At 47.4% G+C, this 26,370-nt stretch overlaps 1 protein-coding gene across 4 annotated transcripts; it reads left to right on the plus strand.

The window, feature by feature from the left end:
• Positions 1-278: 278 nt before the first annotated feature.
• On the plus strand, positions 279-23,779 carry LOC142560298 (uncharacterized). Of its 4 annotated transcripts, none has more exons than XM_075672286.1 (5): positions 287-649; positions 3,245-3,365; positions 7,131-7,313; positions 18,182-18,499; positions 23,594-23,779. In XM_075672286.1, the coding sequence occupies exons 1-4, from the start codon at positions 508-510 to the stop codon at positions 18,183-18,185; spliced, it is 450 nt and encodes a 149-aa protein (XP_075528401.1). In that variant the 5' UTR covers positions 287-507; the 3' UTR covers positions 18,186-18,499; positions 23,594-23,779. The 4 variants fall into 4 exon arrangements, with proteins under 4 accessions (XP_075528400.1, XP_075528399.1, XP_075528401.1 ...); XM_075672287.1 differs by having other exon boundaries at positions 23,621-23,778; XM_075672285.1 differs by lacking the exons at positions 18,182-18,499; positions 23,594-23,779 and adding an exon at positions 11,049-12,570 and having other exon boundaries at positions 279-649.
• The last annotated feature ends 2,591 nt before the right edge of the window (positions 23,780-26,370 follow it).

The following is a 26,370-nucleotide window of genomic DNA, read 5'->3' on the forward strand; positions in this document are numbered from 1 at the left end:
CCAGGCCACATGGCTTCCTGGACTGAGGAGGCCACCCGCAAGGAAGGGTACCAAACAATTCCATCTGCTCCTAATAAAGTTCGATCATCATCAATCCAGCTAAACGATCGCAGCGCCAGAGTTGTATCCGGTAAGTTTAGCAGGAAGCAAATTGGAAACTCTATACCATCAGCACAAATATATAGCTTTTGATATTATAAACGTACGTGCGCCCGCGCGTGCCGCTACAGCCGGTGGCGCTACTCACTACTAAAATTCAAGCAAGACGCTCGTATAGAAAAAAAAAAAAACATCGCTCGTGCATCTATCGGCTTTGATGCAACTTGGCGCCAGTGTATAGCATAAGCCTTGTTTGTGTCTGCGTTCTGTGGTTCAGGGCGCAGGCGAGCGGTCGGCAATTTCGAGCGTATAGTTGCACAACACGCTGCCGGATTACACCCAGAACACGCTCGCTGCCTGCAAACTTGTACTCTTGCACGCGACAGCTCGAAGAAAGCGGGAACACCAATGGCACAAAACGGGACGCGCCGGGACGCACGTGAGGCTCGTTCCAGAAGGCAGCGTGGCAGAGTGACAATTGCAAAAGCGATTGCGCGCGTCTACGCGCCCAGAAACCGCGTTGTGTCAACGCGCAGAGGCAGGAATCGAGGTGAGTTCACTTTGCTTGAACGCTCACTTTGCAACGAAGCTTCCATAGCCGTTTTCGTGCGACGGCGGTGGCGGCCTGCTCTGTGTGCAGCTCCGTGTGCCGCCCCTGTCTTATGGTGCCAGATGCCTAGTCGGGCGACTTACCCCCGCATTCGGAAATGCATCTTAACTTGAAGCCCACGCTTGACTTGTTGATCTGTATGACGCTTGGCGTGAACGTGCCCAGCAGGACGCTCATTGCTGTTTCCTTCGGCGCGTTCACGACCGGCGTCATTTAGGTGAAGTCAGCCATGGGCTTTCACGGCAACTACGGCAAACCCGCCGTGGTTGCTCAGTGGCTATAGTGTTGGGCTGCTGAGCACGAAGGTCGCGGGATCGAATCCCGCCCACGGCGGCCGCATTTCGATGGAGGCGAAATGCGAAAACACCCGTGGGTACTCAGATTTAGGTGCACGTTAAACAACTCCAGGTAGTCAAAATTTCCGGAGTCCTCCACTACGGCGTGCCTCATAATTAGAGTGGTTTTGGCACGTAAAACTCCATAATTAAAAAAAAAAAAGTTAGGATTCACTTCTGAATCCGGGGGTTACTGCTGCTCTTTTCTGCGCCACCATGACAGTGACGTATTGTGAAATAAATAAATAAAAATCTTCGGCAGCAGGTTACACTCCTATAACACGTAAAGGTGAAACCTGCTGCACTCGTGGTAGTGCATTAAGTTATACGCTTGGAGGGGTCAGACTTCTTGCAAGACATAAGGAGCCGCAGTGTGGATTAAACTTGTGGTGCTGTAGGTCGACCTCCTGACAATGCTCCTGAACGTCGTATGCGAGCACCTAATACACTACGTAAAGGTTCTTTCATTTTTTTTCTTTTTGTTCTTTCGATCGTTCGTTCCTTCTTTCTTTCATTTCTTCATTCATATGCAGCCATTACATCTTTGCTTGCTTATGGGGGTAGGAGCCATTGCAACGAGCTACTTAAGGTTTTCACTTTAATAAATAAATAAGCAAATAACTGTCGCAGAGCAGTCCAATACGAACATTGCTGGAGTCCTGATTTCATGTATACCACTCTCGAAGAGACATCATTACGCGGTTGTTTTAGGCAGTAATCTGCAATCCTTTTGTATAAGCGAGTAAGGACCGCGCTTCGTCTTTCGATCGTCCGAGTTCACGTCGTTAAATTTCGTTTCCTGTAGCTGCTGCAGCGTTTGCGCGTCATTTAACTGGCTCCCGCGTTGGTTTCTTTCTTTAAAGCGGTCTATATGTGCGCGAAAGGCACGCAATTTCATTGCATCAAAGAAAACGAGTCTTCTCCTCGCTCTTTGGATACCGCGCCTGCACACTGCGGTGCCGAAATAAGAGATGGCTTTCGCTGAGCGCCTCGGATGTTTTCGTGCTCTCGCGCGACTGATTACGAGGCCCGTTCGTCGCCAAACGCCAACCCGCTCTTCAATACGCTATGGGCTGTTGCGCAAGAGCGAGATAAACATTTATTCGTTGCGAAGCCTTGTCCGCCGGCGATCGTGACGATGCCGGTGGTGCGGTTGGTGACGCGGCCGCTTGAAATGGCTTGAATATGTGCGATATGGGAGACCACAGGCGAGGCCAGAGGTCGCTGGGTGATACTGCCCTTGAAAGATTTTGCTTAGTACTGCCACTTATGCTGATTACAGGTATGTGTGATGAATTTGCGTCCTTGTTTGCGTCCTCGTCCCGGTCAGAAAGAGCCTTGTTGAGAGCTTGTGTCGCGAAACGCGAGGATCGTTTGTCCGTTTCCTGTCTGTTCTTGCAACTGTTGTCTTGCAGTTGCGGCGCGTCGTCTTTCGTGTATCATAGTCTGCACATCAGCGAATAGTGAAAGCGTAATAAAACAGTTGCTAATGATGCTCCTCCGGTCTGTGTGTTAATGCGCACCCCCATTCCATTGCCCGTGCTTGCTTACAACTTGTATATATCATATTGCCATTTGTTAGGCGTGTTGGTAAACTGACTTGGAAGAAGAAGAAGAAGAAACTTTATTAAAGACTAGTCCGGTAGTTTTTGTTGTGGCCTCAGGTGGCGGCTCGAAGTCCTTGGACTCGAGCGGAATCTTCGACTTGCCGGACGGCAAGCATATTTAGCCCCGGCGAACAAGGACAGAGGGGAGACAGCGCATTGTGGTGTCGACTTCCTTCTGTCTGTGTTCACTAGCGGTAAATATGCTTTCCATGTATATCGTAGTTATGTGCTTGTCATACTGTGCTTCATTTTATTTTATTTATTTATTGCTAGTTTACTGTATCCTGCTGCTGACTGTCCTCGTGGCGGCATGGCGAATTCAGGCACTCCTTTTGCCTTTAGCTTTGCACTGAAGGCAATATTCCACAGAATTTGCAATGCGTAAACCAAAAGAAAGAAAAATGCGTGGGGTACGGATAGACCAACTCGGATTCTATGAACGGTTAATGTCGAACGACAAGTTCCACTGGGAACTGATGCAGCTTCTTCGGGAACAAGGCTTCAACGCGTTTGTTTAACCATAGTAAGCCTTATGGCAAGCCATGCAGTCAAAAAAAAAAGTTTACATAGTAATTTTTGTCGATCGCATCCAGACGTGGCCGAAAGTGGACCCTCTGGATCAGCAGCCACGACTTCAAGTGACGTCTCCACAGCTGCGGAAGAAAGTGACCCAGAGGCTTCGGATGATCCAGCTACCACGGATGACGACGCCGAGTAAGTGCAGCTGAAACCCGCGATTGGGGGCCGGCTGATCATTGGCTAGAGGAAAGCGTCAGCTCATAAAGTTCTTTAAAAGGCTCCTCACCAGTCCTCATCAGAAATTTTGGTCATACACTGGAAGGTGCAAAAGGCCGTCTAAGCAGCAGTTTGCAGCAAGAATGTTTTCAAATTGGTTCATTAATAATTCATTAGAGGAAGTAGGGGAGAGAGAGAGAATCAACTTTTATACTGAGCCCTTAGTAAAGGTTGGTGCACGCTGGCACCAGATGGGGTGGAACCTTCTTCTCAGGTCCCATATATATATATATATATATATATATATATATATATATATATATATATATATATATATATATATATATATATATATATATATAGTAGGAGAAATTCAGATGTCGCGCTGACTATGACACCACGAGGAGAGGTTCACTGCCAATATAGACTATCTCCCTGTGACCCGACTAGCGTCCGCAAGCGGTCATTATTTCCCTGCGCTCACTCATTATATACCGACGCCGGTCGAATGTGTCACGTTTACGTCATGGGCCCTCGTCTCCATGATCATTTCTTTCTTTTTTTACCTGTGAGCGCATATGCCCCCACTTTGAAGGTTCGCGATGCAGTTGTACGAAGCTAGGCGATAAAAGCTGGCGCAGCGCCAATAATGAGGTCAGCGGTGCAGCTGTTACGGCGGATGATTAATGACCTAGATGAGAACAGGCGACCGACGCTGCGAATGACGTCATCGGCACAGCTGCCGCGGCGCCAACTCGCACAGGTAGCGCGGCGCGATGGGCGAAATGCGAAAACACCCGTGTGCTTAGATTTAGGTGCACGTTAAAGAACCCCAGGTGGTCAAAATTTCCGGAGTCCTCCACTACGGCGTGCCTCATAATCAGAAAGTGGTTTTGGCACGTAAAACCCCAAATATTATTAATTTAGCGCGGCGCGATGCGGATGGCGGCAGCGCCCCAGTTTGTCTGTGGTCCCCAGGTGTCAGAAATTATAGATAAGTGTGGGGCAAGCTCGTTCCAAATGGTATGCATTAAGGCGTTTAAAGCCAATTGACGTTAAATGAATAACGGGTTTTTAAAAGTAACTCAAAGCGCTTATGTTTTAGATAAAAACCAATTGGAAAAATATGTGGCCACGGTAACTCCTAGTGTCCTAAGGTCCGATCAGCGAGGGCATAAGGTCCTCGCGTAGAGCGTTTAATGAGGTTGGATTCCAGAGATGCGCGTGAAAAGTACAGTGATGTGCGAGGTTCCGAGTGCTCCTAGTTAGTAAAGTGTGGTAGCAGGACAGTCCTTGGATCCGGTTCATCCCGCCTTGCGAAGGTGCCATTTGCAGGAAGAACTTCTGAAACAGTTTTCAGTCATGCATTAAATAACACGCGACAATGACCGCCAGATTGGAATTCCACACGGCCACTGCCGAAGGAAAGGGCCTACCCAGATAAGGATAGAACAATTTGCTGAAAAATGACGAATACAACAATGCAAACAAACACAGGTAAAGATGGAGCGGGATTGGCAGCGCCCCGCACAACTCTACGTTCGGAGAGGCATGTAATCAAATCAGGTAAACAATTAGAGAATAATTAAATAAACAATGACGGCAGAAGTTAGAGGAAGTACGCTCACGCGAAATACGGGTTAATTTCGTGGAACGAGCGTGGTTGTTTTTTTACACGTAGCACACTTTACACGGCGGTATTGCACGTTCCGGATTGGATGACTTACCGAAGTCACCTGCCATAATCGGACACGTTGCAGGCACACCGTTTCGCGTAGAGTCGGTTTACCGTGCGACATTGACAAGGTTTCCTCGACAAGGCTTCCTCGAAAGGAAGGGCGCAGGCGTTTGCGTTTGAAATTACAGCGTTTTAGCATCACTCAACTGTTTAATACTGTGCAGGCACGGTCGTCAGTGCACGAGGTAAATTTCGATAGTACTCAACATATTGCCCCGGACACCCATAGCGGGAAGGTATCGGATAATACCGAAGCACCATGTGGTGTCATACGCTTTCCCCAAAATCAAGAAATGCGGAGAACAAAATGTTTGTGTATGAAGGCATCCCTTATATTTGCCTCAATGTGGACAAGGTGGTCTGTAGTCGACCTACTTTCTCGGAAGCTACACAGGTAAGGATCTGGTATTATGTTGCTTTCTAGGAGATAGACTAGGCGCCGGTTTATCATCTTTTCAAAGCGCTTCCACAGACAGCTTGTCAAAGCAGTATAAGTCGGGCCCACTGAAGTCGGGCTCACTGACCGCTTCAACCGTACGCATGGACGACGTGCTTGCCATGCACGTCGCCTCTGACCACTTAAACTGGGACCTCATTCTACCCTTTGTCACCTACACATACAACACCGCGATACAGAGCACCACTGGTCTTTCGCCATTTTTCTCATTTTACAGCCGCCATCCGTGGCACACTATCGAAACAATTATGCCGTATACCGGCCTGATGCATCCGAGTGTGCGCCCGTTTCTGTCGCTGCGAGACACGCTGAGGTGTCATCCGATCAGCAACACCAAAACAGCAGCCGCCCCGACAACACTGACGCGCCCACTTTCTTTCCTGGCGCGCTTGTGCGGCTGTCAGTTCCTGCCCCTGTGGCTCGTCTCTCTTCGAAACTGCTGCCCAAGTACGAAGGCCCTTACCGCATCGTCGAGCGCACAGCTCCCGTGAATTATGTCGTCGAACCAGGCGCGCCGTCTTCGGACTGGCCGAAAGGGCGACTGCCGATTTCCTCCATGTGGGTCGGTTTGGAGGTGTGCCGTCTACGTGAAGCAGAGGGCAAAGAGATGTGTTGCCTCCGACGAGGGGCCATAAAGGTCCAAACACTCGGCTTCGGCTCTACCCCCACGATCCCCTTTTCCCCGGACACGGCTATGGGCCGCGCATGGCTACACGCGGGAGGGTCCGCGACCCCCATATGCTCGGGTCCGTGGTGTCGCAACGCACCAAACGCCTGCTGACGCAGACGCCCCTGCGGGGAACGCAACCAACAGAAAGTGTCGCCGAACATGTTCCTGGCATACAACACGCAGCGCTCGCCCACGGCCGGGCTAGAGGTGCGACGCGCACGCCCTCCCCTCTAGCCCGGCCGTGGCTCGCCCAAGCCGGCATACCGAGTTCACATAGATGGCGCCACTGCCTGCGCAATATGGCGGCGTCGATGAAGAACACCAACGACGACGGCGGAAGTTTCCCCGGAGTGCCCATGCAATTGAATGAAAATAGGATGGTTAAGCAATAGAACAAGTTAAGGAGCGCGCAAAGAGCGATGGAACGAAGAATGCTAGGCATAACGTAAAGAGACAGGAAGAGAGCGGTTTGGATCAGATAGCAAACGGGTATAGACGATATTCTAATAGACATTAAGGGAAAAATGGCGCGGGGCAAGTCATGTAATGCGCAGATTAGATAACCGTTGGACCATTAGGGTGACAGAATGGGTACCAAGAGAAGGGAAGCGCAGCAGAGGACGGCAGAATTTCGTCGCACCACCTAGTGGTGCGATGAAATTAGGGAATTTGCGGGTGCTAGTTGAAATCGGTTGGCGCAGGACAGGGGTAATTGGAGATCGCAGGGAGAGGTCTTCGTCCTGCAGTGGACATAGATAGGATGATGGTGATGATGATGATAGTACACATCGCATAAAATGTTATAGCGTTTACTTACTACTTCGCTTCACATAGTAGTGCGTTGGGCGTGTCTAATTTTTCTTTCTCGTTAACTTTCAGAGACTCCGCCACCAGCGCAGTGCTGGGAGCAGGGCCACGACCACGGGGACTCGACGATGGCGGACTCCAGGCTTGTCACATCTGTGGAAGGACCTTCGCCCTGAAGTCGTCCGTCCGACGACACCTGAGGAATAAGCACGCCGACGAATACCTGCGCCTGTATTACTACGTCTGCGAGAGCAGGTTCGTCCAGGAGATACCTTCCGGGTTGCAACAACCCCCTCACACGCTCGCGAGAAACCGCACGCGTGTACCGCACACAGAGGCAAATTCGCCTCCGAACTCGTGCAAACGTGAAATAGCTATTTTAGAAGATTAGTGCGTCTATCACATCGAGGGATATTTACGCACAAAAGCACGTACGCGTGTGAGCCACTTTGCCTCAGGCGACAGAGGCAGACATGACACGGGTGAGTACTGTAACTTTTTAAGGATTGCCTGTCAGGTAACAGAATTCTAATACTTGATTCAATTAAGCTACCCGATGAGGCAGCCATTACTTCTACGTGAAATCAAAATGTTCAATTCAAAAATTGGCGTAATTACGCGAATTAACTTTTTAATTAATTAATTTACGCCACATATTTCAATCTACGAATTATAGCCGCTGAGTTCGGACGGCGTATCCACTTGTAACGAATTTTCTGAACCGCACCAGTTCCGAGATATCAATTTTCTAAGTGTCCGTCGAAATGCATTGGCGTTCCAGTCAATTTTCTGCTTTAATGCATAAAGCAGCGGTTTCTTAAAAATTTAACTGGAACATCCGTGCATTTCGTCGGACACAGAACATCATTATCTCGGAAGTGGTGCTGTCCAGAGAATTCGTTCCAAGTGGATACGCCATGTGAACTCAGCGGCCATAATTATTAGATTGAAATATCTGTCAAAAGTAATTGATTAAAAGGTTAACGTAATTACGGTAATTATTCAATTGAACATTTTCATTTCTTGTAATGAAATGGCTACCTCAACGAGTTATTCAGATCTAGGGTTAGAATTGCGCTATCCGCTATAAGTAATATTCAAAAAATTTTGATGAAGCTAAAGAAAAAGCGCCCTGTATATATAGTCGGTGGTAACCTAAGAATTCACTTCAAGCTCTGTTCACGAGAACTCGGCGCCTGCCCGCCTCTGAAAGAGCCGAACCAGCTGCAGTACGATCGCAGGTTAATGACTTTGGCGTGCTAATGTGTATGTTATGCTAATTACAATATAAAAGCTCCTTCTTTAAAGGTTATACATACCTCTGGCTGAACACCAATATCAGCATCAACCATAATATTCGCCAACAGATTGACTTCATCGTAGAACTATTGACACACAGACAGATCTCTGTGAAGGTAACAGCAGTTTTAAACACAGCAAACCGCTTGATGTCACTGAAGTCATCATCATCAGCCTGGCTACGCCCACTGCAGGGCAAAGGCCTCTCCCATACTTCTCCAACTACCCAACTACCCCGGTCATGTGCTAATTGTAGCCATGTTCGCTGTGCAAACTTCTTGATCTCATCTGTCCAACTAAATTTCTGCCGCCCCTGCTACGCTTCCCTTCTCTTGGAATCCAGTCCGTAACCCTTAATGACCATCGGTTATCTTCCCTCCTCATTACATGCTCTGCCCATGGCCATTTCTCTTTCTTGATTTCAACTAAGATGTCATTAACTCGCGCTTGTTCCCTCACCAAATCTGCTCTCTCCTTATCCCTTAACGTCACACCCATCATTCTTATTTCCATAGCTCGTTGCGTCGTCCCCAATTTAAGTAGAACCCTTTTCGTTAGCCTCGAGCTTTGTGCCCCGTAGGTGAATACTGGTAAGACACAGCTGTTATGCACTTTTCTCTTGAGGGACAATGGCAACCTGCTGTTCATGATCTGAGAATGCCTGCCAAACGCACCCCAGCCCATTCTTATTCTTCGGATTATTTCAGTCTCATGATCCGGATCCGCGATTACTACCTGCCCTAAGTAGATCTACTTAGGGCAGGTCTTAGGAATACATCGATGTATTCCCTTACTACTTCCAGTGCCTCGCTACCTATCGTAAACTGCGGTTCTCTTCCGAGACTGCTAAACATTAGTTTTGTTTAACCGTCACTGAAGTAAGCGAACCTAATTGGCTGGCGCATCTATGCAAGTTGCTTTAGTTGGGCAGGTACACATAGCTATCCTATTGCGATAACAATTATATGGACACTCCAAGCGCATTTCTGCCGTGGGCGTCGCCGTCGCCGTGAGGTACCGTATAAAGTCCAAGGGCACTAACACTGTCGTCGCGCGCCCTATGCTGTATGTGCGACTGAAAGCGTGCGAGGGAGCAGACGATCGCGGCTCGATCTCGCCCGCGCGAAAGGGACGAATGCGAAGAGGATGCGCGCCGAGCTCTCTCGTGCGAGGAACCTAACGTTGCGAGGTGCCGGGGAAACGGGAGGGAGGGAGGGGTGCGTTCTCTTTGGCTGCATTTGCGCATGTGACGACTGTGCGCGGTCGCACGGCCGTATCTTGAGAGCGATCTGCGTTGGGGGCAGAGTTTAGGTACGTCGGCGGCTCGTAGCTTTGTGCGCTGTGTGTCCTCGGCGCTTGCTTTGCGTTGAAGCGATGACAGCACGAATGTCACTTCGCTCGCAGCTGCTGCCGCATTTCCTCACGCGAGCGTTTTGACAGCGAGTGTCCATAGTCATCGAGTGTGATGTCTTCATGTTTGCTGTTTTCACTGACACCATGCTTAAAATTTAGTAAGAAAGCGAATGTTTACAAGTTGATACGGCTGATAAAAGTACGATCCTTACTTCGCATGGCTATCTAGTAATTTGCTATCGTAATGGATGCTTCGCCTTTCGGACGGAACTGCGTCTTTTTATTCCGAGTTCTTCGCCTATTATAGTCTTTGGAAATGTGCTGCCTTCCGCATCCCACTTCGACATATATATGACCTTCGCCGTCGTGAGATCGCTGCGTGAACGTCTTGGTTTGTGCATTCGCTTCAACGGCAGCTTGCATTTCGGCCAGCTTGGGAACGTTGTAGTGCATAGGCATAAATATTGCATGGCATTAAAGTTTTACGTGCGCAGTGTGGTATGGCAAACCTTTATTGAAGTTTTTTTTATTGAGGACCAAAACAAGACAATAAGCTAGGTTCACAATAAATAGAGGCTCGAAGTGATTAAGAGCAGTAGAACGATTGTCACTGAAGTCTAAATTTCAACCAAGTGATATGTCATTGTCAGAGCAGCAACTGCTTTCTTCATGAACGTTTCGTGTAGGCGCCTGGCTCACTCTTCCCATCCCACAGGTGGCGAGTAGCCAGACTCTGGAGGAATCACTCTCTCCCACTCTCCTCCCCCATTGAGGATAGGGGAGAGTGAGCTACACGGGCATAAAAACGCTGTCATGGAAAGCAGCGGAGGTATTCTGTAAGAGTCCACCGAGTGGACATGTCTATTTTGTCTGCTGTTGAAGTTATGATTGGCTGTGGCGCCTGGCTACTGTGGACGCGCAGCCCAGCCCAGCCAATCAGAACTTCAGCAGCAGACGAAACGGACACGTCCACTAGGCGGACTCTTACAGAATACCTACCTCCCCACTTGCTGCACCGACGTAGACAAGACCCCTTATCGAAACGTGGCTTTTCCTTGTTCTACCACTTTTGAGCTCATCGCATGAGATTACACATTGCATATGATAACAATAAAGACAGTTGTACGCATCGCCTTTAGTTTTATAGAGATTATTTACAGCTTCACAAAAGCTTCGTTTCACGGATTCCAACATGCGCGTCGGATGTGTATATATATTTTTTTTCTCCTGAGCTTACAGAGACCTTGAAGCCAGCGGAGCTCCAGCAACACTACGACGCAAGTTCAAGGGTGATGGACCCCACGTGTGTCACGTGTGTGAAAAGACCTTCGCCCGCAGGTCGTGCGTCCGACGACACCTGATGAACAAGCACATGGGCGAAAGGCTGTACCAGTGTGCCATCTGCGAGATTAACTTCGCCCAGAAGGTGTCGCTCGCTCGTCACCAAGTCACGCACACGCGCGGGAAACTGCACGAGTGCTCCGAATGCGGAGGCGAATTCGTCTCCGAGAGGACCCTTCGCGTGCACCAGCTGACGCACGCCCGCGCGAAGCCGCACAAATGCCGCCTCTGCCCGGCCGCGTTCGCCAGGTCGGACACGTTGAACTGCCACCTGCTGACGCACACCAAAGAGCGACCGTACAAATGCGAAACGTGCGAGGCAAGGTTTTCCGACAGGGCGACGCTCCGGCGTCACCGCCGGACTCACGGGCGTCAGGCCGTCGCCTCAGATCACCCACGCTCGTCTGGAACTTGTTCCCCCCCTTATCACTCCACAGGAGGAAGAGGAGGACGACGACGAACTGATGCACGCGAACGAGAAGTACAGTTGCCGTGCGTGCGGCAGGCATTTCTTTCAGGTGGAGACATTCGCGAGCCACATCGAAGAACATGCAGGCGGAAAGGTGTATGCCTGCCGCGACTGTCCGTACACGTTCGCTCATCGGAGCCACCTGGACAGACACAAGCTCCGGCACTCGGGCAGGAAACCGTATGAATGCAGCGCATGCGGTAGTAGGTTCGCTCAGCCCTGGGCCCGGTCGCGTCACTTGCGAGAAGCTTGCTGTGCTAGGGAGAAAACTGCGACGCAGGAGGACGTAACTAATGAGGCTTCGACGAGCGGTCGGCAAGCGCTCGCACCGTCCGAGAGCGACGAAAAGGCCGGTTCGGGACACGATGTTTTCCGTTGCGAGGTGGCTGTCAAGGCTTCGACGAGAAGCCGCCAGACGCCGCCACCATACGAAGGTGAGGGAGAGACTGCTGGTCACGACCTGATCCTTTGAATTGTGAGGTGGCTGGACAGGTTTCGCCTAGCAGACGCCAGACGCCGCCACAATCCGAAGACGAGGAAGAGAACTGACTTGACCCTTTGCATTGTGAGATGGCTGGGCAGGCTTCGCTAAGTGGCCGCCAGCTGCTGTCACCCTCCGAAGGCGACGAAAACACAGGTTCCAGGACTTGGTCCGTTACGTTAATTTGTAAGTTGCAGCAGAAAGAGTAAATGGGCATGTTGACACATCTTTACATTCAAGCATCGCAATTTACACAGGGAAGTGGAAGCATTCTGAGCCGACGAGCGTACCTTTGAAGGAGGTGGCTCTCGGTCCGTTCCTTTGTGGGTCAATGGGCGTATTCATGGTGACATGGCCCAACGTGCGAGTTCGTGAGCCGGCCGAAAGACAAGTTGACTAGTTGTTGACTTATCGATTGCGAAATCATACCTGTACCTACCGGCTCAAATAAGCGCACACTTTGTACAAAAAAGACACTGAACAAGAGCACGTCTTGTGTCTGTCTACCGTTGCGCGCTTCTTCAGATATATGAACAGACTATACAAGGAACTTCCTTTAAAAGGTACCTGTACCGTTTGACGGAAAGTGTATGAGAGATTGGCACCGAATACTTATTCAAAAGAACGCTTCTTATATATTCAGCACCCCCTTTCGTTTGTTTGGAAAAATGACACAATACTAGCATATCTTTCATTTTCTTTCGTTATATTTTCATGCCTTTATTACATAAGAATATGATTGAATAGATAAATTTAATGAAGCCCGAATACGCAATAAAATGTTTCATTGGCAGAGTGGGCCTGTTTGGTTGAAGTATTGCGTGATCATTCAATTCAAATGTACGCACTGTGCGGGAAAATACTGATTGCGCTCGCACAAAGATATTTACAAGCTCTCTTAGCGTCGTGCTCGACTCCATCACGCTTTGTCAATTGTATTCATAAGTGGGCACACGGGGTGATGCAGGGCGGAGCTACGAGGGTCGTTCAGTGAAGGTTTACCCAGACCCACGCTGGTGTGCAACAAAGAAATATCAGAGTGCCAGGCGTTCATTACTGCAGGAGAGAAAAAAAATATTCAGCTCTCTTCTAATAGCTATTTTTGTTTTACCGTACTGACGATGAAGCAGGTTGGAGCATGGAGCCAGTGAAGTGCGAGGAACTTGATAACTTTCATATTCTCAAAAGCAGGCACACCCTAACAAATTTTCTGAAGAAGTAAAGACTGTGTATAGGACGGATACCCCATCGTGCGACGTCGCTAAGTACTAACATCGGCAATGCAAATGCGGACTGAACTTGATCGGAACGACACAGACTCCTGGTCAACCTGATTCAGCCATTGAAGCCACTGTCACAAAAGAAGCTGCCATTCGGAACATCAAGCATAATAATCGAAGAACTAGCTGAAAAGTTCAAGATTAGTGTAGGATTCATAGGAAATAGTGTTCAGAACATTTGCACATGTGTGCAAGGTGCCAGCACAGTGAGTTTCCCGCTTCCGTTTTTCACAAGGATGACCAAGTGACCTGCAACCATGAACGTTTGACCGCGTGCGTTTAAATAACCGGATGAGTGCTTTGTAAGATTGATTACGATGCGTGAACCTTGGGTTCATTATTATAGACCAGGAACTAAACTCTAGCTTAAGCAAAGGAAGCAGAGCGATTCGAAAAAAAGATAAAGCACGCGTGCAACGTTCAGCTATCAAGGAGATTCCAACAGTTTTGTGGGACCGGCAAGGAGCAGTGATAAATTTCCTGCCATATTTTGCCACCTTTTGTAAAAAGCACATATTGCGATAACTTGACGACAAAATTGAGGCAATTTGTCAAAATAATTAGGCGCGGCATGCTTTTTTAAGGCGTACTATTCTTGCAAGACAATGCTGCTGCTCGCAATTCGCATTCGCATATTGCGCGAATGGAATCCCGTTCCCGTTTGTATTAAGTTGTTCTCCATTCTCCGTACTCCCCCAGCCTTGCGCCCTCAATTTTCCACTTCTTTCCTTTACGAAGTTATTTTTTGAAAAAGCTGGCAGCTCCTCGATGATCACACGCTCGTCACCTTAGTCATGGCTTCAAGGCCACCTTGAAGACTTCTACAAGAGTTTGCAGATGCGCAAAACAGTGTCTGGCTCTCGGTGGAAGCTCTCTGGAGGAGAAGTACAAATAACTATGCAAAACTCTCGTGCTCCCAGGCCCACAGTAAGTCGGCCAGGGGAGATCGTCATTGAATGCACCTCGTACGAGGGGAATTTGAAAGGCGACTGCCGCGCAGCGACACGCGTGATCTGGAAAATAATTTCAGTGGCTGACTAATACTGCGGCAACTTCCAAAAACACGGCAAACGTTTCAATTTCAAAACCACTTCGGCTTCCCTGTAATGAGGATCATCATCATCATCATCATGGTACTCGTACTAGCACGGGGGCCAGTGGAGCGAGCGCAGCAGCATGCTCCGTCCACTAATGTGGAAAGTTGGGCTAGTTGGTGATTGATCACCATACCTTGCTGGTGAAGCAGCGCCCTGACACGGACACGGAGAAGACACACTTCGTCTTGTGTGTCTTCGATGTGTCCGTGTCAGTGCGCTGCTTAACCAACAAGGTATGATGATGGATGGATGGAAACAACTTTATTCTGAATCTGAGCATACTCCGTACGGGGCCGAGGCAGGACCGGTTCGCGCGACGAACAGCTTCACCACTAAACGGCCCGTTGCCGAGACGTATTCGTGTGAATATAGTGTTTCCTTTTGAATTTGGCTGCGTATACACTCCACCACCGCAGCGATGATCGGTATTGCTTATTCAGAGCCTGAATGGTTCACTGGTTCAGGCTTTGGGTACGTTCGGGCTCGTTGGACAATTTGTTTAGTTATAGATTAAGCCATTGAAACCTCCCCACCCCCACCCCCCGAAAAAAAATAAAACAGCCAAGAAACTACAGCATGAAAACTACGAGCCAGATTTTGTTGATTTTTGGTACCCGATGGTCTTTTCACGCTATAAGTGAATTGTGAAAGTTTTATTATACTTTATTATTTCGAACGCTATGTTGGTGTACGTTATAAAGTACGTTGGGCCTTAATGGGAGCAAGACCTGATACCTGCAATGGTGTGCCATTGTGTGGAACTTCATGAAACGAAAAAGTGTACGTTTAATGGTCAAATGAAGCTTCGTACCGACCCGCTTAGCCTTCTGATCGCGAAATTAGTCTTTTAATGTTAAATACTCTTTCTTCGGGGGGGGGGGGGGGGTCACTAGTTAGTGCGTACCATATGAATTCGGCAGGTAATAGGTAAGAACTTTCGTGTTCCTTTCCCAGGCCACGCAGTGCTAATAAAATAATTGATATTGATGGTGACGTAATATGTTGCGATCGATGTAGGCTTACAAGAGTAAAGCATTTAGCATTCGGTTTAATAATGGTTGAAACATTCAATATTAGTCTGTACTTGAGATTGTTGTTGGTATGGCTTCATTAAGGGAAACCGCGAAAAATAACGGGGAAGGAAAGAAAGAGCGAAAGCGTCTGCTCCAGCGTTATTCCTGTCACATTCGTCCTGTCGTCACTGCGAGGACGATCGATTTATTGCGTTGTAATCGTTTTGTTTGATTTGCTCGGTAAGAGGTTCGTCACCAGTTTCTGACCTATCATGAGATGGGGTTTGGCTATGGATACAGAATGTGCGTTGCCTTGTTTTTATTCCATAGCCTGTTTCGTGTGCAAGAGGAATACACCGGTTGTTTGTTTTTTTTTTAGAAGGTCCACAATTTTTAAAAATTGCGTCTGGCAAGCAACACAATTCTAATCCTCGATCTAAATTACTCGATGAGGCGGATATCAGTTCAACGCGAAATGGAAATTCTTCAATAAATATACAAAATTACGCGAGTTAACATTCTAGCTAATTATGGCGTATATTTAAATCTGCGAATTATAGCTGGTGAGTTCGCAAGGCTTGGAACAAATTCTCAGGACTGCACCAGTTTCGGGATAATCATTTCCAAAGCTTCAGACGAAAAGCATTAACGTTGCACTTACCTCTTAAAAGAAAATGCTTTTTTTATGCATTGAAGCGCAAAAGCAACTGGGACCCGCCGTGGTTGCTTAGTGGCTTTGCTGTGGCGCTGCTAAGCACGATGTCGCGGGATCGAATCCCAGCCACGGCGGCCGCATTTCGATGGGGGCGAAATGCGAGAACACCCGTGTGCTTAGATTTAGGTGCACGCTAAAGAACCCCAGGTGGTCCAAATTAATGCGGAGTTCCCTACTACGGCGTGCCTCGTAATCAGATCTCGGTATGGGCACGTAAAACCCCATAATTAAAAAAAAAAAAAACGAACGCCAATGCATTTCTTCGGACACTCTGAAAATGAATATCTCTATACTGGTGCAGTCCGGAGAATTCGTTCCAAGTGAACACGCCTCGCAAACCCACTAGCAACAATTCGTAGATTAAAATATGTGATGTAAAGTAATTAAATAAAAAGTTAGTTCGGGTAGTAATGTTAATGATTTTATTAAGCATTTTGATTTCTCATGGAAGTAATGGCCGCCTCACCGAATAGTTTAGATCGTGGGTTAGAATTTTACTGTGTGCCACCGGCAATTTTGGAAGATTTGGTGCAGCTAAAAGGAAACACCCTGCATATCGTCATTGCTGTTTTGTGTTTTCCCCCACTTTGCAATTTGTTATAAAATTGTCATGGTGACCTGCATTTATTGAAAAAACGGCGGTGTCCACGGCGAGAGCTGGCTATTGCCGCACGCAAATAAGTTCAGAGCTGCGGGAATTGCTGAAATCAGATGATTATACATATGACAAAAATGGGGCTTCAGACACTAGATGAAACGCACCACTGCAAACACTTAGTATAACATTGGCTGCTGTTACTATAAAAAGTTGCTTCATCACTGGAAATATGGCTCTTTGGGAATCTTATATATTTTATTTTTGATTCACGGGTGCCTCCATGTCGGGGTATTACACGACCAATTTCCCAGTTTTGTGCTAATTGACGTCGAAATAGCATGGCCACGGTACACTCAACGCATGCATAAAATTATCTTCAGCCATACCTATCGACTATATAGCGCCCTGCCTTTGGTTGCTACATAGAAAACTGCAGCGCTAACAGCCCAATATAATGGGGCACTGAAAGTGCTTCCGTAATATATAGGCTGGATTGCCGTAGAACAATTCAAAGTTGTTTCTAGTTCGTACGGTTGGTTACGCGGGGGTTCTTGTCCGTGGCCTTCGTTTCTTGCGGCCACAGCAGGAGTGCATATTGTCTCTTCCTTACGTTTTCATTCGGTCAGTGAAAGCAGCGATTACTTTCTAAAGAAAGCTGACCAGTCCGTCCAGCCCTTGACTGCACACTTGTGACGTACGTGCAGGTATACTCGTGAGCAAAAGTATAGGGACCAGGGATTGCGCGACAAAACTAATCTTCTCTGTCTGTGAATGCGCATTGAAATGAGACTGCAGTCCAAACTTTGCATTTCGAATTCTCTAGTGCACCCTACTGTATCAATTTATGCGTGTTAATTACGAAAAAAATTTCCGTTTTTTCGGCGATCCTGTGGTCCGTATACTTTTGCTCACGGGTGTACGTCGTGAAGAACACGATGTTCGTCTGCGCGCGCGTGACGCCATGCTTGTTACTTTAGTTAGTAAGCGAATGTTTACAAGATTATATGGCCGATAAAGCTACTATCCTTACTTCGTATGGCTATATGCTACTTTGCTATGCTATGCTTTGCTATGGCCTGCTACTTTGCTATCGCAATCGATGCTTCGCCTTTTGGGCGAAACTGCGAGTGAAAAAAATTCTGGTTGTTTGCAAAACTAATAAAACAAAGGCGAAACTTTATTTTGACCACCAGCTAGGGTTTCTGTATGGAACTTGATATAAATCTTGATACAATTTTGGCATACTTTCGCATTCCGTCCGATATAGGAAAGCGACTTCCACGTCGGGGAATCTTAACTCACATGCTCCGTTCGTGGTCACCATCTGAACGCCACAAGCGGCATGGTGATGTTCAGCATTTATGGCGCCTGCCCGCTAAGAGGGACACGTCAAAAATCGTGCGGCAAGAGGTTGCTTAAAAGAAATTCGTCTACTGACATGGTTTCTTGTTCGGTGTTTTTTTTTTTCCGGGCGCAGGTAATGGACGGGAACAATTCCGCCTGTGCCCTGATCGGCTGCATCCGGCAAGAGTCCTCCGTGATATCACCGGTCTTTTCCGTGCTGGACGGAGAAAGGACATTGACCTGCTGATGAAGGGCCCCTTATGTATTATGGCCACCTTTTGCGAGGACGCGGTCTTTGACATCCTGACCAAGGACGGCCTCGCCAAAGTCGGCGAAATAACGACGATCTGGACTGGAGTGATCCGGGGGCCGTAACCGACAACAATATTACGTTCGCCTTCCCCATGGCCTTGGACTAGGAATATTAACGTCGTGCTGGTCGACGCGATCTGTAAGTGGTTGCTTGACTGATTGATTGATTCTTGAGTCTGGGGCTGTGAATAGAGGCGGGATTGCAGGGCTACTAATTTTGACTTGGTGTGGTATCACCACGCCAGCTATATTACGAGCATTTACGAGTGCCCGTTGGTTGCCGTTCCGCAGACAGAGTTGCTTGATTACTCGATCACTCTTGAGCCTTTGCCTTGCAATGCATTCGAAATACTCCTGTTGCGTACTCTCTATAGGTTGATGATAATTATGATAGTGAGCGTACCGTTTTTTAAACTGCGTGGTGGCACATTCATCCAAGCTTGTTCTGTTTAGTTTTCTGATGTACTGTGATCCGTAATTTTTTATACTCCAAGCTACATTATGCAATACGAAAAGTTCGCTTCACTGCGTGTTCTCCCACATTTTGCGCCACTAATACTCCAGCTGTCGCTCAGTGGTTCCTATACCGGCGAACCATGTAAGTGTGCCCCGCTCTCCCTACTGAAATCTATTTAATTTCTTGTTTCCCCGTTAGCGATTTTGCAAGTTCTAACAAAATAGACTCTATATAATCGACGCCGTGGTTTCCAAAGCCTAAAAATACAGTAGCCTAGGCGAGAATTTTTAACTTAGGATCTTGAGCATAGAGACCCAACTCCGCTCTACGCCCCCTACTGTTTGAAGTGAAATAATGTGAAATGAAATTAATTTCATACTCTGTGCCGACACCAGTATAGTGCAGAAAAAAATAATCATGGGGTTTCACGTGCCAAAACCGCTTCCTGATTATGAGGCACGCCGTAGTGGAGGACTCCGCAAATTTTGACCACCTGGGGTTCTTTGACGTGCACCTAAATCTAAGCACACGGGTGTTTTCGCGCCCATAGAAATGCGGCCACCGTTGCCGGGATTTGATCCTTCGACCTCGTGATCAGCAGCCCAATACCATAGCCACTGAGCTACCACGGCGGGTGACTAGCTTAGTGCATAATGCAGAAGTATTAGGCAAGGTAAAGGGCAGTGGTCACAAGTTACTGGGGTCTAAGATTGATTTCAATTTGAAGTAATAAATTTCTTAGCGCGAAATTAACAAAAATAGAGTATAACTGTACAATTAATCAGTCCAAACTGATTGAGTGCTCTTATTTATAGTCACTTTATAGTTTTAAGTTCCTTTAACAAATATGTTATGAGAAACTTAATGACTATCACCGCCGCACTACGTTGCACATTGGGCAACTAAGTAGTTTTTTTTTCTTTTTGTAAACTGACGCACATAGAGCACTCTGCGCAGGACTACATCTTCGAGAATGGCTCTCCGACCCACCATATCTGCGTGACAGTACGATAAATCAATACTTAGCCGATCAGTCAACGATTTCACTTCGCCTCGCCAGTACTTGTCGAACCTGCGCCTCATGGAGTTCCCTTTGTTATCAGCGGCCCGCGAAGAAGGGCACAATCAACATGAACGCGCCGCGATTCCATTTGCATGGGCTCCTTGTTTCCTACCGTTATTACCAGTGTACATTTTTTTTTAAATTTGAGCGTAATGAAAGTGATATTGTGCTCGAGGACATACAGTGGCACTGCTTTTGTGAAGCGGCGCTGTGTCGTCAAAGTATAAGATAACGCACGGCAAACGGCACATATATGGGTAGTATGAACCACATTATTTCTTACTGAATTCACTTGATCATATTAGTTCGATGGAAGACTCGCAAGGTATAGAAAAGAAAAAAAAATGGTTTTAGACCTTACTCTTCGGCGAACCTGCAAAGGAAACACGTATACAGTGTTTTTTTCTTCCAGAAAGATAGCATAGTATAATTCAAGTAAAAATTCGACCCGAGGATATAGCGCCTTTCCAGGCGGGTCGTTCTATCATCTGAATCGATGTAAATCCGGAGGCTAGCAGGACGCAAAGTGAGCCTGAGTTCATCGAAAACAGAAAGCGCGTGCAGGGCCACCAAATATGACACATCCGTAAAGGCGTTGGTACCAGGTGCGATTCTCAGAGCAAGACGATTTTTTCCCGTTCGCAACGCAGGTCGTCGCAAGGCAAGATCATCGAATATACTGAAGCAAATATACAAGGACGAGATCGAAGCAAGCTTCGTGGACGCCGATGCGTATCGAGACGGCAAGGCTTTTGCGGTTTCCGTCGTGGACACGCTGGGCCAAGTCGTCAACTGTGCCTCGCACTGTGGTGAGCGACCACAGTGCGAGGCACAGCTGAGGCACAAAGCTGAGCAACCGCACTGCCCTCAGATCGGGCGACTCTCTCACCGGACACAGAGACGCTCCTACCACGCACAACGAAACCACTGAATTCTTTTACTTAGAGAGAAGGGTTTTCCTGCCGCCTTATTCCAAGCTAAGCAGGCCGCAGGCGGTTACGCTCAGGCTCTTGCAAACTCCTACCCAAATCCGGCGTCCCTTAACAGCATATATCCTGTGGTTTACCCGAACGGTTCTTGCGTGGCCTGTGGTGAGGCTGTTACTTTGTCTCGCATGCTCTGGGAGTCCGGGGTCGTTGGGCCCCAAGTTCGCCAAGGAAGAGTGGGACGCGCTCCGGCGAAGTGCCGTCTTTGAAGAACAAATTCTGGCCGTCCAGTGCGGTCGCGCCGGCAGGCTAGACCTGTCAGTCCCGTCGTGGGATTAGCAGGGTGCGCGATTCGTCGCGTTTTGCTGGACCCAATAAAAGTTTATTCACTCACTCACTCACTCACTCACTCACTCACTCACTCACTCACTCACTCACTCACTCACTCACTCACTCACTCACTCACTCACTCACTCACTCACTCACTCACTCACTCACTCACTCACTCACTCACTCACTCACTCACTCAAACCACGTCATCGACCACGAGGCGCGCGCACTTCCGCGTTGGTCAACGTATGTTGCCGCCGATCTCTCGCTGGTGGTCGTTGTCGGAGGCTCTAACGTAGACATCTCAAAGCCGGAAACAGCAGTGGTCCACCCGATTTGTGGAATAGTTGGGCCTCTGTTACTTAAGCTATTTACAGTCAACTTACTAGCGTACACGTGTCATGCATCGATTTATTTTGGCCAAGAATAATCATCATCATCACTCTATTTATGTCCACTGCAGGGCGAAGGCCTCTCCCTGCGATCTCCAATTACCCCCTGTCCTGCGCCAACCGATTCCAACTATATTTATCAAATAAAAACGGAAAAGATCAGTGTGTATCATAGCTGCCACAAAGCGGTTATAGCAGTCATTACAACGTAATAAATACAAGGAAGGTTTTGTAAACTGCATTCAAACGTGTTTGTGTCGTTTGAAGAGCAATGTGCGTAATGGGCGAGCATCATGGGATCAGTGTTTGAAAAGTTGCCCTACATTTGGCGCAACATATCTACAGCTTCGCTAACCGGCCACCTTCACAGGAGTGGATTGGCGGTGATTTTTTATAGTAAGGCTAAAGAAATATAATCACGCCTCCCAAGATGTCATGCAACCTGAATGTCAAGACAGCTTCAAGCAGTCCTACTCCGGGTGTTGGTTCACGCCGTATGTTCGACATGGTGCGACTTTCTAATTCATTTTCTGCGCTCATTGTGTTTGGTGCCATGAATGAACGAATTTAGCGCTCGTCGTCACATAGGTGGGTATGGGGGGCAAAGAATAGAGTTCAGATACCGGGGTATTCAGCGGCCAATCCCGAAGAGGCCACCCAAAGCTCTATTAAAGGAGCTCTAGATGAATGAATGAATGAATGAATGAATGAATGAATGAATGAATGAATGAATGAATGAATGAATGAATGAATGAATGAATGACCAAGTTATTTTCGTATGCTTACAAAACCGTTGTTGTAGAACCATCTAGGCCCTTGGGAATAGTTCTAGTGCTTAGGGCACCTGTTTCGCGCGAAACCACAGAGAACCCCAAGGGTGCCCCGCGCGTTCACTGGCGGTCCGATTCAAACCTCGATGTCGGCCGCCAAGCTCGTTTGCTTGGCACGCGAGGATGCACTGAACTCCCATCATAATCAACATTATTATTGTTATGATCACCATCGTCACCTATTTATGTCGCCTATTTATGAGGAAAGCCTCTCCGATTGATTTCCAATTATGGTGCCGGCCCACACCATCCTATGCCTGCAAGTTATTTACAATTTCTTCGCGCCAGTTAATTCTCTGCCGTCCTCGATTGCGCTACCCTTCTCTTGGCACCCATTCTGCAACTAATAGACCACCGTTTATCTGACCTACGAGTTATGTGCTCTGTACAGCTTCATTTATTACTTTTAATGTCAACTACAGAATGTCACCGACTCCCCTTTGCTCTCCCATCCACCTCGCTGTATCCTTCTCGCTCAACATTACGCTTATCAGTTCGTGCCATCGCTCGTTGTGTGGTCTTCATCATCATCATCTCAAGTTGCCGCTCATAACCGGCATTTGCGAAGTGATTGCATGCATGTACAATGTAATAGAGGTGATAAATGCTTGGGTGGGCAGGTAGGTGTTCTGTGGAATAAAAGGTGCTCGTTCAACTATTTGGGCATCTCAGCCTGATGTTAGAAATGCACATTTCCATACACTTGAGCAAAGAAATGCATCGAGTGTATGCATTTCTGCCACACTTTCGATTTCACCAAGATTTCTGATATCATCCGAAAAAAATATATATGTATACATATTTTAATCTACTCAAGATTTGGCATCTCCAGCCATGGAGTCACAAAGAAGCAATGCGCTACTTGGTCACCTTGGCAACTGCAAAGCCAGCGCATTGTCTATTTACTGTAGTGGGTACATGCCATATAATTAAAGACTATTGCCGTTATATTGCCCCTAGGGGCGTCGGAACTAAGTTTCGGCTACGGGAACGTATGTGATGACTTCTTTAAATTTTAACTCGATAAGACGACCACGCCGTGCTAATTTTTCTATTTGTTTCTAGTCGTAATGACATTCATAGCATCCCTTCTTTATTGCATTTTTAAAATTCACAATAACTGAAATCTGACAAATAATTTTACCGTGGCTATATTTAACCTGCTATTGAAGTCGCTTCATTGTATTATTTCTTTATACATAAAGGAATGTTTCCCAGCTTTGTTTCTACTACAGCCCGATTCGTGGTTATGTACCCCGTAGTGGGTTGCACCGGGTCACCTGGGGTCAACCAACCAGCCATCGCCAACGTGGTTCGTTCGAGGGAGCTCTTCTGGTCGGACAAATCGCGGGAGACAGACGTGCTCACCGACTCGCCACGATCGGTGAGTAGGCGGACCAATTGTTTCAGGGCAGTGAGAAGCACGACGATCTTTAAGCTTTGGCTGGGATTAACGCTGGTAACGTTTGGTTTGTGTTGCGACTGGTGCTAACCTCACCGACCTCGCCAGTCATCGCTGCAGGAGTGTCGACGAAGACATTGCTACCCTTACTCAGGACAACTAACCTGTGCAGACGCCTTAAGCACTAACCGGCCTACAGTAATTGTGCCGATTTGTTTCGATTTTCTTTTTGTTATTATGGTAGGCTGTCAACTGTGTTTACGGTGTGGACCTCAACGCTGCGAAAGCATCGCAAATAATTACAGCACCTTCCAATGGCATCCGTTAAAAGCGCGCTAAGTGCAGCGTGGCTTCTTACGCGAAGCAGTAGACTGTTCGCGTCACTGAAACCGGAGGTAGTGGTGACATGCAGCGGGGGTGACGTATTGCCAGGTGGCGGTGTAGTCTGGTTACGGCCTATGAAACCACGAACTTCGTGTAATTGTCTAATACTTTGCGATATTTTTAATGATCAACTTTCCGGCAGTAAAACTGCGACTTTTGCTCACCCTGGCGATCCACAGTCGGCCGTTAATCTTCTTGGGGGTTATAAAACGATGCAAGCATAGTTAGCGAGCCTTGCCTTCCCCGTTACATGTTTTTCCTTGGAGAACACCACTGCGCGATGTGTTCCCCACGGATGTAGAACGGCTCCCTAGACTAAAAAGAGTGGTGCAAATTTCGTGTAAAGTTGCTTTGCAAATGTTACGTGTTCTGTCGACACAAGGCAGAGCACTACCCGAACGTCGAGATGCACGCTGGGTTCGAAATTAATTTCCTTAACGGCATGAAAAAGGTCCGTACCGTGATGATTCGATGTATACTTTAGGGCCATAGTGTACCAGTACGGTTATGCTTAAGCCCCCTGAGAAAAAAAAGCTAAATGCGGCGACATGCTTTTATCGCGTCTCCTTTTTGGTGGAGTGAAGCCACGGGGTTGCGCTCGTGGCGTTTCCACGGAAACGCCCGCGCCTTTTTCTGTTAGCGTTTTGCTTCGATTTGCGTCGGGGCAATGACAGTTGCTCTTGATCGCATTGACGGTGGATACTGCGATCGCTGCGATTGCGGCGTGTAACAAGGAAAAAATGTCCGAGTACCTTCACTTACCACATTAACGGCAGCACTATAAAGGATGTTGATAAATATAAGTACCTAGGGGTAACTCTTACCAGTAATCTTTCATGGGGTGTGCACATTTGAGACATCTGTGCGTCAGCTTTTCAAAAGCTATGTTTTCTTTAGAGGAAACTTAGAAATGATCCTGTAAGTGTTCGGCGTCTAGCTTATAACGCATGTGTTAGGTCGAAGTTAGAGTACGCGTCTGCGCTGTGGGACCCATATGTTAAGAAAGATATAATAAAACTTGAGGGTGTTCAAAGAAAGGCTGTACGGTTTATATTTGGAAAATATAGAAGGACGGATTCACCATCATCTCTGATGAAACGTAATAACATTACAACGTTGGAGATACGTAGAAAAATAAACCGACTTTTGTTACTTCACAATTTTATGTCCGGAAAAATCGCCCTATCTGAATCAAGTTATGTTCAACCTTCTACTACTAGGAAAACAAGGCACACAGCACAACATTCACTGAGACCTATTATTGCGAAAACTAATTTCTACAAATACAGTTTTTTCCCTAGAACAGTTAAAGAGTGGAATGAGTTGCCGCCAAGTGTTATCAAGGCCGAAGACTTTTCGGCAGAACTGGAACGTTTCTTTTGTGAGCAATAGATACTCGCAATTGTATAAATGTAGCTATTTTCTGCTGGTTTAGTTCTGTTCTGTCTGTTTTGGTTCTTTTTCTTTTGTTGAAAATTGCTTCTTCATTGTGTTAGCGCTGTTGCTTTTGCCCCTTTTGCTTTTTGCGAATTTATTGCTGTTATTTATTGTTTGTCATTCCGAAAATGCCCCTCCTGCTAGGGCCAGAGAATTGGCCTGCAGTATGGTTAAATAAAATTAAAAAAAAAATAAAAAGAGCGAACAGCAAGGACTATCGGTGAAGGAAAGCGAGGCCGGGAGAGGAGGAATTACACTACCTTTAGTTTATCCAGGGAGCTTACCTATATACTGGCTGTATCGTACTCGAACTAAAGATCTAAAGCTATCGCAAGGCCGAAAGTTCGCAGCACTGACTACGTCAAGTTGAAGCGCAGCTCATAAGACCTGTCGCGTCTGAATGGTTTCCGTGGTTTCGCTTCGTGCCTAGACAGTGCATATTGATACGTTCATATCTACATTGCACCGCGTGATAGTGAAATATAGAGAGAAATCAAGGATAAGCAGAGATAACAACCAGACGCGTGAGCAGTTTGCTGTATAACCTACGCATGGGGAAAGGGTGAACAACAGGCTTTAGCTTGCCGCCAAGTGGCACAACCTTGATGATGATTTCATCGCTGTTGTGCCACTCCGCGGCAAACTTCCAACCACATCAGCGCAACAGGCCTCGTATAGTGATAACGTGTTTTCGCCGGGCCGTTTTCTCCTTTACGAAGTGGAATCGTCGGTGCGTGTTTGTGTTTTCGTTGAGTGTTCACCCGACCCGTTTCGTGGAATGGTGCAGAT

Source organism: Dermacentor variabilis, chromosome 10 (genome assembly GCF_050947875.1).
Source record: "Dermacentor variabilis isolate Ectoservices chromosome 10, ASM5094787v1, whole genome shotgun sequence".
Lineage (NCBI taxonomy): Eukaryota > Metazoa > Arthropoda > Arachnida > Ixodida > Ixodidae > Dermacentor > Dermacentor variabilis.

Coding starts and splice junctions, on each gene's coding strand:
- LOC142560298 (XM_075672284.1), top strand. CDS start 508: ATGGCACAAAACGGGACGCGCCGGGACGCACGTGAGGCTCGTTCCAGA. Junction 650..3,244: donor GCGCAGAGGCAGGAATCGAG/GTGAGTTCACTT, acceptor GATCGCATCCAG/ACGTGGCCGAAAGTGGACCC. Junction 7,314..10,949: donor TACTACGTCTGCGAGAGCAG/GTTCGTCCAGGA, acceptor CTGAGCTTACAG/AGACCTTGAAGCCAGCGGAG.